This window comes from Somniosus microcephalus, chromosome 4 (assembly GCF_052327205.1).
Source record: "Somniosus microcephalus isolate GS21.2 chromosome 4, FLI_Smic_1.0, whole genome shotgun sequence".
Lineage (NCBI taxonomy): Eukaryota > Metazoa > Chordata > Chondrichthyes > Squaliformes > Somniosidae > Somniosus > Somniosus microcephalus.
Window position 1 is genome coordinate 177,450,068 of NC_140990.1, and position 16,926 is coordinate 177,466,993.

The window sequence follows — 16,926 nt, forward strand, 5'->3', positions numbered from 1 at the left end:
ACATGAGCTGAATAACCTACAAACTGCCTCATGGTGTAAAGGTTCAATGAGGCAATGAAAAGGTGTTAAAAGAATGGGAAAATATTTAAGAGGGCAAAATATCTGGTGAGAAGACTACACAACCAGGCAAGAGCATGGGTAAAATTGAAGAAGGAAAAGCTGCAAATCCAGCAGGTCTGAAATGAAAATAGAAAATGCGGACAAAACAGTGGGCCTGGCAGAGTCGATGAGAGAAAAAAAACACGAGACAATATCATGGGGGTGAAACCCTTCATCACCAGCTGGAAAACAGGACAGGACCACATCATCACGACATTGTAGAATTGAGCAAGAAACAGAAGTGATGATTGCTTTAAGAAACGGAGATTTGAAGGCCAATTCTGCGGTGGGGAACTCGGGACGCTGCCCCTTCTTTGGGAGCACGTCTGGCCCTCAGAATTGGGCAGGTAACCCTTGGTGCTGACCTCCCAATTTCCCGTTCTTCTTTAACAGTTCACAGTGCCACAACTCTGAAGAAGCAGGAAGGATAGGATAATAGGGATACCATTTGCTGTGTTGACTATTGCCAAGTCCAAAACCCCAACACTGACATAAAAAGAGAATGGTTCCTGCCTCCATCTGATTCTTATGAAACATAGCAAGATAGGAACAGGAGTATGCCATTCAGCCCCTCAAGAAAGACTTGCATTTATGTAGCGCCTTTCATGACTTTATGCTGTCCCAAAGCACTTCACGGCCAATGAAGTGCTTTTGGAGTATAGTCACTGATGCAACATGGGAAACGCAGCAGCCAATTTGTGCACAGCAAGCTCCCACAAACAGTAATGTGATAACGAGACAATCTATTTTTTTTTAAGGGATGTTGATTCCATTGACTCAAGCTTGTTCCAGCAATCAATTAGATCATGGAGGATCCGTACCTCTACTTGCTTTTGCTCCATAGCCCTTGATCCCCATACCTTACAAAAATCCAGCCACCTCTAGTCTTAAATTCTTTTTAATTGACCCAGCATCCAGTCTTTTGGACGAGTTCCAGATTTCCAATACCCTTGCGTGGAAAAAGTGCTTCTTAACTTCACTCCAGAATGGCTGAGCTCCCATCCAGCCACACCCTCTTTTTCAGCATCAGGTCTGCCTTGATCACTCGCTCTATTCAACATATTTTCTCCCACCACTATCCCAGACTCGACTCCCTCTTGAATGAGGCCATGACCCTCCCTCTGTATCTCCACTACGCAGCTTGTCAACCATCACTGGCTCTTCCTGGGCAGCAATCTCAACTATCTTATACGACCCAGCGCACATCTCACTCCTCGGGGATTAACCTCTTTAAATTGCACCCCGTCCCTCTTGCCTCTTCCACACACCCCTGGCCCAATCCATGGATCATTAATCATCATGCCGCTCCGTATTACATAGAAACATAGAAGATAGGAGTAGGCCATTCGGCCCCTCAAGCCTGCTCCACCATTCAATGTGATCATGTCTTGCCCTCTAGAATATTCATTTACTCAAGAACAAGCTCTTTGCAATTCAAACGCATCATGAATGATATGTACCTTTTCATAGCAGCTAATAGAGGAGACAGGCGATAAGTGTTTAGTGATAGGTTGTATTTCAGCACATATCCAGTCATGTACCTTCCTTTATTATAACCAAACAGAACTACAAATAATTGGATTACATCAAGGTTTATTATTTTTTATAAAAAGAGGTTGCAATCATGTTACCAGTAATTACTGAACTAAAAAGTATACAGAGGAAATAGTCTGCAAATACATTTTTTTTTGCAAGCAATAGTTAATTTAAGTAAATGTGGAACAAAAACCTACATTAAAGCATGAAGCAATGGGGAAGGAGGGTCCAGTCAGAAAGGATTGCAATTGGAAAAGAACTTCAGAATAATTCCTTAAAATTTAACATTCTAAGTGTTGTCTATGAGGCAGGACTGTAATATACAAATTTTACAAACAGGGTGTGATAGCAGGTTGCTTGTGGTTTACGTAGGTGGGTAACATGACACGGATAGCAGAGGGAGATGAGGAAACAATTAAAGTGTGCCCATTCCAGAAACTTCAGATGTTAGCCTAGAAAAGAGAAACAAAAAAGTGATCAGTCACAGTTTTAAATGAGCTTCAATTACATAGAATTTACAACACAGAAACAGGCCATTCGGCCCAACAGGTCTGTGCCGGTGATTATGTTCCACACGAGTCTCCTCCCACCTGACTTGATCTCAGCCTATCAGCATATCCTTCTAATCCTTTCTCCCTCATGTGTTTATCTAGCTTTCCCTTGGTGCATCTATGCTATTCCTTGTGGTAAATTCTACATGAAACAGGCAAGAGAATATTGTGGTTAAAGCCACAGCATCCATTTCCTGACATTCAGCAGGCAATCTGCAGCTACAATAACCCTACAGACCGATTGACTGTAAATCTGACAGATCTGAGAATGGTGATAGATCCTGTATCTTTCAGCAAACTCCCCTTGGAGCAGTCTTTTGTTTGGTGAATATCCACCCATGTAGTTCAGAATACATTACTCTCACATTAAAAAAAAAAAATTATATTCATTTATGGGATGTGGGCGTCGCTGGCTAGGCCTGCATTTAGTGCCCATCCCTAATTGCCCTTGAGAAGATGGTGGTGAGCCACCTTCTTGAACCGCTGCAGTCCATATGGTGTAGGTACACCCACAATGCTGTTAGGAAGGGAGTTCCAGGTTTTTGGCCCAGCGACAGTGAAGGAACGGCGATACAGGTCCAAGTCAGGATGGTGTGTGGCTTGGAGGGGAACTTGTAGGTGGTGATGTTCCCATGCGTCTGCTGCCCTTGTCCTTCTAAGTGGTAGCGGTCGCGGGTTTGGAAGGTGCTGTTGAAGGAGCTTTGGCGAGTTGCTGCAGTGCATCTTGTAGATGGTACACACTGCAGCCACAGTGCGCCGGTGGTGGAGGGAGTGAATGTTGAAAGTGGATGGAGTGCCAATCAAGCGGGCTGCTTTATCCTGAATGGTGTCGAGCTTCTTGAGTGTTGTTGGAGCTGCACTCATCCAGGCAAGTGGAGAGTAGTCCATCACACTCCTGACTTGTGCCTTGTAGATGGTGGAAAGGCTTTGGGGAGTCAGGAGGTGAGACACTCGCCGCAGACTTCCCAGCCTCTGGCCTGCTCTTGTAGCCACAGTATTTATATGGCTGGTCCAGTTCAGTTTCTGATCAATGGTAACCCCCTGGATGTTGATAGTGGGGGATTCAGCGATGGTAATGCCATTGAATGTCATGGGGAGATGGTTAGAGTCTCGCTTGTTGGAGATGGTCATTGCCTGGCACTTGTGGTGTGAATGTTACTTGCCACTTGTCACTTGTCAGCCCAAGTCTGAATGTTGTCCAGGTCTTGCTGCATATGGACACGGACTGCGTCAGTATCTGACGAGTCTCGAATGGTGCAAAATGAACTCAAGATTACACTTGGCTAATTGCCTGTTGAATACCTGCTCTACATTTATTTTTGTTCTCATCAAGCCATTAGATGACTATGCTTGTGGAGTGAAATGTTTGATTCTCCACTCAGTTTTGGGGGACGGTAACCAAGTGAACTAGTGGACGAAAGTAATAACCTTCTTCGGGTTTCACAAGTGAGGAGAATGTGCTTTTCTGGTTTACCAATTCAGGGATAGTGGGGAGTGCGTAGCTTATCCAAGTCAGAATTACTTCAAATGCTCTCATAGTTTTATCTTTGAAACAAACATTTGAAAAAGGAGCACTTTTCTCAGATTTCCCTTTCAGCGTCAGGTATCATGCTTGGCTGAGAGTAGAGGAAATCTAATCCCACACCTCCAAATTTCTCTGAAGTTGGCTGCTAGGGAGTTGAGTCACTGGAGCTCGAGCACAATTCTGCTCCCCAACCCCATGGACAGAAGCAGCTAGTCTCATGTTATTCCCCTCCAAGTAAGACATACGTTGGAAAATCAACAGAGACATCACCTCAACCATGATTTAATGGTCATCAATAACCTGCGAGATATTGATCTGCTTAGGATCCTTGTGAATTGCTGCCCTCATCAAAATCTGTTGTTACTCACCGTTATGCTAATTCACTTCCGAGAATTTGCGGTCAGCGGCGAAGCAAAGGTGTTCGTCGCTGGCCCCTGAAGAAAGCTGCGCACGGCTTTCACGATCTCTGTGGCGAGAAGTTTCCCTTTTTCAATGCATAAGGGGTTGCAGCACTCTATAGTGGGGATTCCCTAGTGCAATCTGCTGTGACATCAATAAGCTGTCTAAACAGCCAATCAGTGCAGAATTCTCAGACAGGGAAGCAGGAAATGAGAACCTGCTTTTATCCTGACTTTTGAAAAATGTAAAAGAGAACAAAACAAAGATTGGGGTTCTCACATGGGGATAAGGTAGAACCTGAAATATCACGAACAAACTTTGAAAAAGTTTCTTAAATTGTAATTATCATAATGGAGAAACGCCACAAAATTAAAATTAGAATTTCAGGGCCATAACGTTTCTTTAGGCTGCTAAAACTTCAGCTACACCGAAGCCAACAAGGCCCAACATTTAGTGGAGTATTTAACAGCGATATTACCGTGGAAAAGCCCAAGCATTCGTCACTTCCACTGATTTCTGGCTAATTTGGGGGGGGGCGTGGGGGAAGGTCCACAGTGCAGCCAGTGTCCGAGCAGTGAATGACTGACCGCAGTTTCAGTAGCGCATGCGCATCTAAATGCGGAAATCCTGAAGTTGAAGTTTCAGAGGGGTAACAACAGCGAATGCTGCTAGTTTGCCATTATTACCCACTGCAAATTCCGGCCCATTAATTCTAGCACATCAGACTGCTATTATGTTCTGCTGTTGCCATTTACAGCTCCTCCAACACTGCCATCTTTTCCCATTACAACCCCTTTTGCCTTGCACCATCATCCCTTTTGTCATTTAATCTCTCCTGCCTTCCACCCTCACAGACATTCCCTTTTGTTCTTTCCTCCCCTCCCCCATTTCCCTGCCTCTGTACTTGCTTAAAAACTGTTACATCTCTAACTTCTTCCAGTTCTGAAAAGGTCATCGACCTGAAACATTAACTCTTTCTCTCTACTGATACTGCCTAACCTGCTGAATATTTCCAGTATTTTGTTTTTCAGATTTCCAAATTCCAGATTTGCTTGTGTGTGATATAATCGCCGAGACTGTTCTGTATAAAATCTGCATTAGATGACAAATACTGTAGTATGTTTTTACAACCTTTTCTATACATAGATCTCCATCCTCCCCTCCTACAAAAGCTTTGTAAGAATGATTGATCCAAAATCCCACAGCCTCCTTTAGCAGGAAGGATCGGCTGGTCTGATCCGATTACTCATCTGTCATTCGGTTAATGATAGGTACACCTACTGCAATATTCACATTGCTAGACTGCAAGACTCGCCCCACCAAACAGGTAAGTTCTGTGCCCAGACAACAAAAGCCATGATCATGCCTTTTAAACAACTGCATGATTGAAAAGTAGCTATTTATTGGTTGCAGCAGTTGCCCTGGAATGTAACTTGTACGGATTCCAGAGACAGGACAAACAGAACTTTAATGGCCTGTACAAGAGAAAGGCAACATACAATGGTGACTGGAGCTTGGGTGTGAAAGGGATTGAATGTCTACAGCGTATATTTTTGACCATGCATTTATATTCTACAGCTCCTTTAAGATTGTAAATATCGATCTGCATTGGTCAGTCGCACAGTAGAATATTTTTGACAGCACATTAAGTCACTAGTAGAGCTGTGTGTTGGGGACAGCTGTATGGATTCAGTGAAGCTTGCACTCAAGGGCAACAGTGAAATTTATTGACGTCTCTTAAATCAATGCAAAACATTAAGATTCATGGGGTGCTCCAATTTCAGACTCATGTAAAGCATACAGCCAGTACTGGAGTTTTTTTTGGTCAGGTTTGGAAGCCAGTTTTGGCATCAGCATCGTGTAGTCACAGGGAGAAAGGTCATTCTGCAGCAGCAGCAGTTTTGCTATGGGATTTTTAATTTGCTAATAGTTTTTAAGGTGTAGCACACAAAATTAGTATTAGGATGTCACACTTATCTTCAGCTTGCTAATTATCCTGCAAGAAACAACCAAATAATGCCACTTTAGTTTTTTTTAAACAGTGCTGACTCTCACTGGGGTAATGTTCCACTGGGAAGCAGCAGCCCCTCTATTAGCTTGGCTGAGTAGCCTTGGCTCATGTGCAATCCTAGACAGTGAGTCGCTGGACTATTCAACAATGGAGAGCATTACAGTTGAACAAATGCGATTTTCAGCCTACAACCACATGTGCAGTTTCCACCAAAGGTCACTGAATGGACCGGGACTGTGAATAGCATACAAGTTGTATAATGAACTCAGATTATCACTATTCTTTCTTTGGAGAGAAAGCCATTACTCCAGTCTGTTTTTAAGGACCAACAAACTAATAGATTGGCCCAGAAATTAGTGTCCCAACACGCGAGTAAGCACCGTGTACTCACGCGTGGGACCGATGGAATTGCCGGTTTTCTGCATGCACAGCGCATGTGCGGGAAACCAGCATTTCCGATCCTCTGAACCAAGGGGTTCAGAGGTCGAACGCGTGCGCGCAGGAGTCTGTGCGTGCGCGTTGAACTTCCTTTTTTTTTTCCAGGTTTGCCCGTGCGTGAAGGCCTCCACTTTTTACACTTTAAAAAAACAGACGTAAGGACTTAATTTTAAAAGGTAAGTGGTCTATTAATTAAAATTAGAATTTTTTTTCCACAGGTTTATTATTTTTAAAGACTTTACAGTAAGGTAAGTGTATTTGTAGCCCCGATTTTTAATAAAATTGTTTAAAATAGTCATTTAAAGTTATTTATAGCTCATTTAAATAGTGTGATTTAAAAAAAAAAAATTATTTCAAGTTTAGGTACTGTTTTGGGCGCCCGGAGTTTTCATGAGTTTGACAGTTCTTACCGTCAAACTCATGAATGAACTTTTGCATCCTCCGATTGGTTGCCCAGTGCTCACGTGATCCCAGCTGACGCATCGCACTAAGTACGCCGCTGGATCACGCAAGCACAGCGCGCCGGGAGCTGAACCGGGCCACAGACAGGAAATCCACGCAGGCCCAGGCTTCAACTGTCGGCGCGCTAGGTAAGTGTAGGTCGGGGGCTTGCACCCGCGGGAAGCCCCCCGACACGAATTTCTGGGCCAATATGTCATGGCTTAAGGAGAGCAACAAGCAGCACTTCCATATAACATCTCAAAGCACTTAACGTAAGGAGAATCGTCAACTCTGAGCAGGAGGTTAAAATACACAGGAAAAAATGGAGGGGGCAACCAAAACAAGGCAGAGGGAATTGGGAACAAAAGTTCTAGTGGTCAACAGCGTAGTGGCTAAACAAATAGCCAGTGAGGACAAGGAAAAGCCTGTTGTTGGAGGAGAAAAAAAGTGTGCGCGCTGGGACGTAATTCAGGAGGAATCACACAATCATACAACATAGGAAGGAAATCATTCGGCCAGTCGTGACTGCCATCTTGGAAAGTGATACCTGCTTAGTCCCATATCCCTGTCCTTTCCCATTTAAAAATGTTCTTTTCCAAGTATTTATCCACTTGTTTTAAAAGCATTTACCGATTCTGCTTCCACAACTGCTTATGGTCGGCCATTCCATGTTCCAACTACCCTCTTTATAAAAACATTTCTTTTGACCTTTCCCTTTGTTCTTTTGGTGTTCATCTTAAATTCATGCTCTCTAGTTACTGGCTCACCAAATCACTGGAAATAGTTTTTCTTATTTAACTCATCATAATTTTGAACCCCTCTATTAGATCTCCTCTTAACCTCTTTACTTTTATGAAAAGCACCCAGTTTCTCTCATGTTTCATAATTGAACTGTTATCCCTGGTATCATCTTATTGAATCTCTTCTATTTATCCTCCCTGAAGTAGGGCATCCAATATTCTAAGCCTAGCAAATACTTGTATAGGTTTAACATTACCTCTGTGTTTGCACTCATTGCCCCTATTTATAAAATCCAGGATCCCATATGTTGCTTTTAATAAAACACAGCCTTTTCCAATTTGCCCTCGCCTTCTCTCTGCTCCTCTTAAAGTTTTACCATTTGGTACACATTTCCTCTCTGCATTCTTCCTCCCAATATGAATCACCTCACATTTCTCCACATTAAATACCATCTAACATTTATTTGCTCGATCTAATAACCTGGTTATGTCCTCACACACTATCCTTTTCAGTGTGCCCAATTTTTGTACTGTATGCAAATGTTGACACTGTGCCCCCTCTATCCAAGTCCAGAGCAATGATCCCTACACTGACGCCAGGGACACTTCTGATTACATCTCTCCAGTCCAAGAAACAGCGTTTAACTAATACTCTCTTTTAACTAACTTTCTATCCATGCTGCTACATTCAATGCTTTCACCGAAATGGGTTTTTGCTGATTAAACTTGTTATTTTCCCCCTAAATAAATGAATTATTTTAGCCTGTAAAAGTTATGGTAGGCATTTGATATTCCAATCTGCAGTGATGGTAGCATTGTAAAAAGCTACATTTAATCCATGAATAGGTTACTGCAAATAGAATCATTGTCAGGCCTTGGATTATTCAATTCTGCCATCAAAAGTGGAAGAGTTTCTAGTAGCGGGGAACAAGATCTGCTTCCAGGAAAAGCTGTGTAACTGTTGAGGGGAAAAACAGTAACAGTGGACAAAAATTACCCCATTGCTATGTATTTCATGCCAAGTTCTGCCACATTGGCATGGCTGCTCTTGTTGCGTGCCTCTGGCTGGTTGATCCATGGTCTATGCTGTTGTGCTATGCAGAATTTGTAGGGTTATGGCGTCAGCTTCTGGCTAATGCTGAACCAAGTGTTTGATTTCTGTGCTATTGATGTTGGACAGGAGATGCCACTGGTAGTTATAGGCTATGCTAAATCTCTCCAGTGGGAGATAATCTTTAATGCACCAACTTTCTTCGCATCAACTCCCTGAATCCTAGATTAGTGAGCTGTACTGCCATACTGTAGGGAATCTACAGTATCTCCAGGTTAATAAAGCTTCTGTTATGATAATTGTACTTTGTTTTAACCTACAGGTTGCAAGTGCTCCTGATAAATTCTACACTGGCACGGTACAAGTATTTTGTAGTATAAAATGATATGTGCAAGCAAAGAAATTAAATCACTTGCCTTTAGAGCATCCCTTTTGTGGAAGTGATCAGATTAGACAGAATTCAGTGTTTACTACTTGTCACGATATATAAAGTCTTCAATTTGACCCTTGAAAATTAATAAGTAGACACCATTCTTTGTTCTAACTTTTCTAAATAAAATCAATTTGAGTTGTGACACAACTGCTGTTATAGCACCAGCAAGGGAGTGCAGTGCATGCACCACGAGGGGGTACAGCAACCTGAGGCAATACTGGAATCTAGTGAATTCATTAATAACTCATCACCTCTGTTCCTTCCCCGAGATTCCCCAACTGCCTTTCACCTACGTGATGTGCATTCCAGTCCTCCTTCCATCGCGAGACCGGAAAAGATGCATCAATTTTACAGAAGCAGATCAGGGGCAGAGAGGAGTTGGATGCATATTAAGGAGAAAGAAAAGAAAATCTGCTCATTGGGGAAGTGTCCTAAATATTCTGTGTATCTACAAACATGAGTTGGATATGCAGAACTAATAACAAGATCTCAATTACTGGGATTTTACTCATTAATTGAGAGTAATATTCGCCTTTATGACTGTATAACTCTTTCCCTGATGTTAATGAGGCTCTGTAATGAACTGGATTGACAGCCTCCCACCCTCCAACAATGCTAGGCTGAGTTCTCTTACCTTGCATTAATGAGGTACTGTGCAAGGCTTATGTTGGCAGGGGATCCAGTAATAGTGATCTGGCGTTCCGTTGAGCCTTCTGCTGCATTAGCTATTTTAATCTGCGCCCCAGACATTTGTCTGATCTCATTGATTTTGCTGCCTTGTCTGCCGATTATACATCCTATTAGCTGGAAAGAAATTTGAAAAAAAAAAATTAAGTCAAACCAACCAATGATGAATGCAGGCCGTTGAAGCTGCAAGAACGTGAATAGATAGAAGTAAAGGCATTTCAGCCTATTTCAATTTTCTTTGTTGCTTATATTCATATACTAAAGGACCTCCTACTTCTTGGCAGCCAGCTCCACGTCTTTCTACTCCATGTTTACATGACAATATGCCCAGTTCTTCTTTAAATGCTTCAACTAAGTCCCTGTTCACCATGCTCCGTGGTAGTTGTTCCTAAAATTAACTTCCAAGTATGAAGTAGTTATTCCTAAATTGCATTTAGTTTGCTTGTTTTCCTTTAAAATCAAGCTATTGGAAAAGCGGGTGAATAAATAGATCAGGTTGCTTGAGTTGAGAAAGTGGGTGATAACCAGAGGCTATGATTCCCATGTTCACAACTCTGGATGATTTAAGCACTTGTTAAATCAGTAAATTTAGGTGGAAAGTTATCAGATGACTTTTTTTTTTAAAACCAGAACTAAACTTGCTGGAAGCACTAAAGAGGCTGTAGATTCCCCTAGTACTGTGCTGTTTGATGAAGTTCCACAGCAGAGCTAGACTCCAATACATGACCTATTCAATATGACAACCCTCTTTGAAGCATCTAAACATCTGCAAAACAACCAAATTCCAGACCAATTTGCATTCTATAAATGCTCTCAGTGCATTGCCAAGTATTGGGCATATGAACAATCAAAATAAACAATGCTCGAAGTCGATTAAACAGAATAATTTGTTTTACAATTTTAGCAAGATTCTTAATTTAAATTTGCTGTACAGATATTGTGTGACTTGGGTGTACACAAATGTAAATACTGATTAGTGGAAATTCAGAGGCATTCTATTGAAAAGCTTTAATCAGTAGTTTTAAAGACAAAAGATCATATTCCATGGGAATAAATTAATTCACTATATGCTGTAGGGATATTCATGGAGGTGCAGCTAAAAAGGATTTCAGTATCATAAATATAAGTCAGGAGAAACTTCGTTATCCAGAGAGTGGTGCGAATGTGGAACTCACTACCACATGTTAATTGCATAGATGCATTTAAGAGGAAGCTAGATAAGTAAATGAGGGAGAAAGGAATAGAAGGATATGCTGATGGGGTTCGATGAAGTCAAGTGGGAGGAAACTCGTGTGCAGCATAGACCAGTTGGGCCGAATGGCCTGTTTCTCTGCTGTAAATTTATGTAATATGTAATGCTAGGCATCTTTATGCAGGTATACATAAGAGATTGGACTTATATTCTGTTACAGATGTATACTATTAAATCTAGTCACGCTTTATAAATAAGGTTCCATAGCAAACACATTATGGTGCCCTCAACAGAGTCAGCAGACAACAGAGTCCTGGTTATACTTGTGTGCACTGAGCTGAAGTGTATTTTGGTATTAGGACACAATCTTGGGTTCTAATGGCATTAGCGATCAAGCTTTGCTCTTACAGTTTCTGCCCACCTTTAACAGCCGAATAAGAGTTTTATTTTCCCCATTAGTGGTGCCAGCAAAGTGTGCAATTGAAGAATGCATTTAAAACCCTACAAGCTAAATAAAATGCCACATCACTGAAAGTGGGTTGCTAATGTTATGCAAAAGATAATTAAAGCTAAGCCGACCCTAGTGACAGAATGCTAGTAATGCACCAGATCTGTGCAAGAGTGGACAATGTTAATTGTTATATATAAAATTTGAGATGCACCATTTACCAGCTCAGCAAATCTGGCAAGTGACCAGAAGTAATTTCAAACTGTGACAGGGGATGTGATGTCCACTTGTATATGAGAACTATTCATGTACAGTCTTATCGGCATGTCAGGGTAGCAAGGGGCAGTTGATGGCTAAAATGGAAGATCGAAGGTACTGGAGGGATAAACTTCAGTAGGATAAACTGAGAGAGCGCTGTTTGAGCGATACAGTTCCATGAGCATCGCCAGCCTTCCATTACCTCATCCAAGTAACCATACTTAATGTGAGCCTTAAGGGTGAGCATTGGTATGCTATTTGATCATGGGACATCACAGTCAACCCCAATCAGCCGTTCACAATGTTCACACAAGCGATTAATATCATGGTAAATAAACTCCATGCACGTAACAATTAATACTTTTGATATGGAGTGATGGTTATGCATCAAACATGGCAGTCATTCTGTACCAGCAACGTGTTACAAACAGCAAAAAAGATAGAGACAGTTATTTTGTTTTCAGTGATATTGGTGGAGGGAGGAATGGTGGCCAGGACAACAAAGAACTCCTTGTGTTTTTACAAGTTGTACCGCAGGATCTTTACTGCCAATCTTAGCCATTGGAGCCATGTGTTATTAATAGGCTTGTAATTAGCAATGTGGCCAAAGAAATGAATAAATTCGCCATCTCCAGTGAAGTTTGTCCTGCTCTCAAATGTCTGATCTTCTCCGGTTTCCTCCGGGTGCTCTGGTTTCCTCCCACAGTCCAAAGATGTGCGGGTTAGGTTGATTGGCTATGATAAAATTGACCCTTAGTGCTAGGGGGATTAAATACGTGGGGTTACGGGGATAGGGTGGGATATGTGTTGGTGTAGGGATTACGGGGATCGGGTGGGATATGTGTCGGTGCAGGCTCGATGGGCCGAAATGGCCTCTATCTGCACTGTGAGGTTTCTGTGAATTTCTGTGAAAGATCAAGAGCATATTTTCACTGTAGACTGTACATTTAAAATGGGTGAGAGGGGATAATGGACATTGGATAGTACTTAATTAAAAAAAAAGCAACAATGTGGTAATGTTTTTATGAACTATGTCTAACAAATAGATCTTTGATGGTCAGAGAAAATAAGGCAGCTTATTTGGTGTTTGCAATTATTCAAAGTATGAAAATGTCCCATATTTTTGCCAAACCCTCAAAATGCAACTGTGATAATGAAGTCAATTTTTGCAATATCTTTATTATAGACACTTTCATATGTGAAAATGAGTCACAATGCAGCCGTTTCCCTAATTTATTTAACCTTCATTGCACAAACTGTGTTGCATCACCAACTACAGTGAGGAATTGTGGAATGTGGAGCCTGTTGTCAGTTATGCAATAAATTCAGTTTACCTTCCTGATGCTGGAGCAAAATAATTACAGATGCAGAATAAACTTCTTTGTCACTATTACTTTTAATGCAGAAAATCAGCACCACAAAAATGAAGATTTTATTTTTAACAGCTGATTGTGGAGAAAAAACTTCACAAATGGAAAGAACATTTACAAATGAAGCCTTTCACAGTTGGAAAGCAAAGTGCTTTTTGCCTTTCTTTGCTAACATTCCGTATTACCTAAATGAATGCACAATATATTATGAAAGTCAAGGCTTATTAGAGGACATGGCTGTAATATTCTGTGATGGAAAAATAAGATGGGGTTAAAGTGCAAGATTTATTTTGCTTCAGCTGTATTCTGCAACTGTTGGAGCTAGTTAATGCCAGCCACATTCAGATCGAGTTCTGAAGGCAGGGCCTGGTGTCATCTGGATTTGTTACCAGCATAAAATGTCTGTTGAACAACATTTGATAAGAGTTGAATGTTGTCTTGGGACATTTAAAAAAAACCTCAAGTCTGCTGTGATTTTTAAGCTACAGGAAACTTTCTGGTATCCGGCACGGACGGGACCGACGTGTTGCCGGTTCATCAACAATTCCGGATAACTGAACGCTATAGTAAAAGATACGGAGCTCAGAGCTCCGTATAAAGCAACAAACCCTGTTGCAGCATCAAAACAAATCGGCACAAGTTGCAAGCGTCTCTGTAGCTTAGCAACAGCTTCAGCTACACGCTTGCACAGCAACAAATGGAGTAAAAAAAGTAATGAAAGTAAAAAAAAAAGTTACCTGAACCGACTCCTGAATTTTGCCGGTGGATAGAGCGTTCCGGTTATTTAGGGGCCGGTTAATCGAAAGTTTCCTGTACATAAAATGTGCCCGAGACCTTGCTAATCATTAAAAAGGATTTACAAAGTTCATCTCCTGCTGCACATTGTGCAGTGTCATTATCAGTGATTTAGATCACCTTACTGTTCCAGTTGAAAATGAAGGTATGCTAGCTTGGGGGGGGTGGAATGGGGGAAGGAATGGTTAAAGATATTTAACACTAATTATATTAAATCATTTGATTCCATACTAATTAATACAATTTAGGTGAGATTTTAATACATCACATCAGCTGAATGAGGTTTGCTTTAAGGACTCTATGCAAACAGGACATGTATAATAACAGATGTTACCACTGCAGAAGCAGATTCCAAATCCAGATTTTTTCAATCATTTTGTAATTACTCAAATCTTTAAATTGCAGGCTTAATATTTGCTGGGGCACAAGAACGGCTGTAATTAAATTCCCTTTCAGTGCTCTGCTGCATCCACCTTGGAGATCTCTGCGCTGCTCCAATTCTGGCCTCTTGCCCATCCCCGATTTCCTTTGCTCCACAATTGGCGGCCGTGCCTTCATCTGCCTAGGTCCTAAGCTCAGGAATTTCCTCCCTAAACCTCACTGACTCTCTCTCCTCCTTTAAGAAGCTCCTTAAAATCTACCTCTTTGACCAAGCTTTGGGTCACCTGTCCTAATATCTTCTTATATGGCTCGGTGTCAAATTTTATTTGCCAACACCCCTGGAGGGCTTTGGGGACATTTTTACGACGTTAAAGGTGTTATATAAGTATATACTGATGATGTGTAGAACCAATCTACAGTGGAAATGTGCATCAGTTAATTGCATGTGCACACTTTTTAAAGCAATAGAAATATTACAAGTTTAATTGTGTTCTTTCATGCAATATCTGACTGACATCTTGCAAATGTATAATTTGGAGGTTCACAGCTGCAGGAAGTTACGCAGTTGAGATTTAGTTGACACAAACTTTGTTGCAATTTCATACAACAGCTACTGGTACAATATTTTAAGCGGATTAAGAAACAACTGCAATTGTGTGTTATTCTTGATGCCTCACAAATCTGATGTTCGCATGTATACATGGTGCCAAGTGGACCCAAAGAAATGTGTTTTACGATAAGCAAATGCAGGATTTACATCATTGAGTGTTGAAAGGTTACTACAAGATTGTTTTCGTAACCCTTTTCATATTTTCAGATGATTAACTTGATTAGAGTTGGAATAAATATAACTGCATTCTCTTTTCAATTTTTCCCCCCCCGAAGCACTCTCTTAAGGGTCATGATGGATACGTATCTTGTTTTGATCCTTACTTTATATAAAATGTTATCCCTCGACATGCAGCATGGATTTTTTAAAAAGTCAATTAGATTGAAGATTTTTTAATGCACAAAAAATTATTTGTACTGCATTCGCTTGAGACCACATGAAGTCTTCTATGTGAAGACTAATGCAATCTTCAAAATTATCACTGATTAATGCACATGGTAGATTACATTGTTTTAAAAATATTTAAAACAAAGTTAAATTCCAATTTAGGAATATCATGTGGGATAGGTTAAATATAAAAGTGATCATAGGCTAAATATAAAACCTAGGCTTATTTTAAAATGTGTTTGTGAGAGAGAGAGAGAGAGAGAGAGAGAGAGCACGAGAGAAAATGAATATAAAATAAACTAAAACATCTCCATCTCATCTTCCTATGCCTGCCTGCGACAGCTGCTGGACCATAAGTTCTCAGATTTGGCCACCCTGTCAATCAGAGGGAGGTACTGTTGGGAAGCTTTGTGCTCGTCACAAGGACAGAGGGTAAAATCGGCAATAAATCACCTCTGGTCACTCCTGCGCATCTTTTAGAAGCCAGCTTTTCAGTGGCATTTGCAGAAACCTTGTAGTAGGTCACTTGTCCACCAAGTAGGTTTGGGAATAATGTATTTTGAGAGGACAGAAAGAGGAAGAAACCAGAACAGTCTTAGAGGAGTCATAATAGTTGCCATCAGCATCCAGACAATGTTGTTATAAATCAGGAATTTCAAAATAGTGCCTTTACCCAAAAGGAAGTCACTTACATCATTGGGAATGGTGAGTTCATGAGTACTGGCTGGGGAATTGGCATCCAAACCTATGAAAATATGAGGAACAAGTGATTAGCAATGGAATACAGGTGTGCAATATCAACAATGCAAACCTCTTGCCTTGCACATACGAATTAGAGGCTTAGTTCCACACAGCCGGATTTGTTCTTTCTCTCACACACACACATTGTGTCAAGTTCATCTTTGACCAGTTTCTCGCTACATGCAAACTAGACTCACATTATGATTTTCACAAAAGTATTAACTGAAATGCCCGTCTCATTGGGGTTGCTTGCTCGGAAGGCAGTTGTATCAAAATTAACACTTTCGATATAAAAGGTTTCTTTTGATAGAACGGCCATGAGATATTTAGTTCACTTCTTTGAGATACATAGTCATGTGCTAAGACTGAACTCCATGGTGCTTATGCCCACCCAAACTCATTTTAGGGACGTGTTAAAAAAGGACTCTTAAGAGCTTCATTAAAAACTTGCTTTGGTCTCAGAATACTGTTTAACACATTAAAGAATGTTAAGTAATGCCTTGCTGTCCTCTCTGATCTAACTTGTTTCTGGATAGATTTCTTTCTCGATAAACAATTAGTAGTTGGGCTGAAGCATACGTTTACCCTTGGTGTTTTTTAACTGATCAGAGAGATCAGGAATTTACACTGGGAATCCTGTACTATTCCCATTAAAAAAGTAAATTGCTAGCCTTCAGGTACACTACATGTATAAGGATAAGTTTTGGCTTATGAGAGGTGCAGGCCTTCTTATAGAAGGCGCCTTTTATGTTAAGCACAAGCAAAGTGTGCTGGGAGGAAACCCCAAATTGTCGAGTTGTATTCTTTCCCTGTGCATTTTCTAGTTAATTAAA

The 16,926-nt window shown here is 40.9% G+C and overlaps 1 protein-coding gene across 20 annotated transcripts in view; it reads right to left on the bottom strand.

The window, feature by feature from the left end:
• Nucleotides 1-1,598: 1,598 nt before the first annotated feature.
• The window catches only part of LOC147120019 (poly(rC)-binding protein 3), a 319,465-nt gene continuing 304,137 nt past the window's right edge, over nt 1,599-16,926 (bottom strand). For all 20 annotated transcript variants that reach the window (XM_085985515.1, XM_085985526.1, XM_085985512.1 and 17 more), the window contains 3 exons: nt 16,045-16,097; nt 9,859-10,028; nt 1,599-2,087 (listed from right to left, as the gene is read on the bottom strand). In XM_085985515.1, the coding sequence (XP_085841641.1) occupies nt 2,051-2,087; nt 9,859-10,028; nt 16,045-16,097 (260 nt within the window). In that variant the 3' untranslated portion in view covers nt 1,599-2,050. The remainder of the gene's footprint in view (nt 2,088-9,858; nt 10,029-16,044; nt 16,098-16,926) is intronic.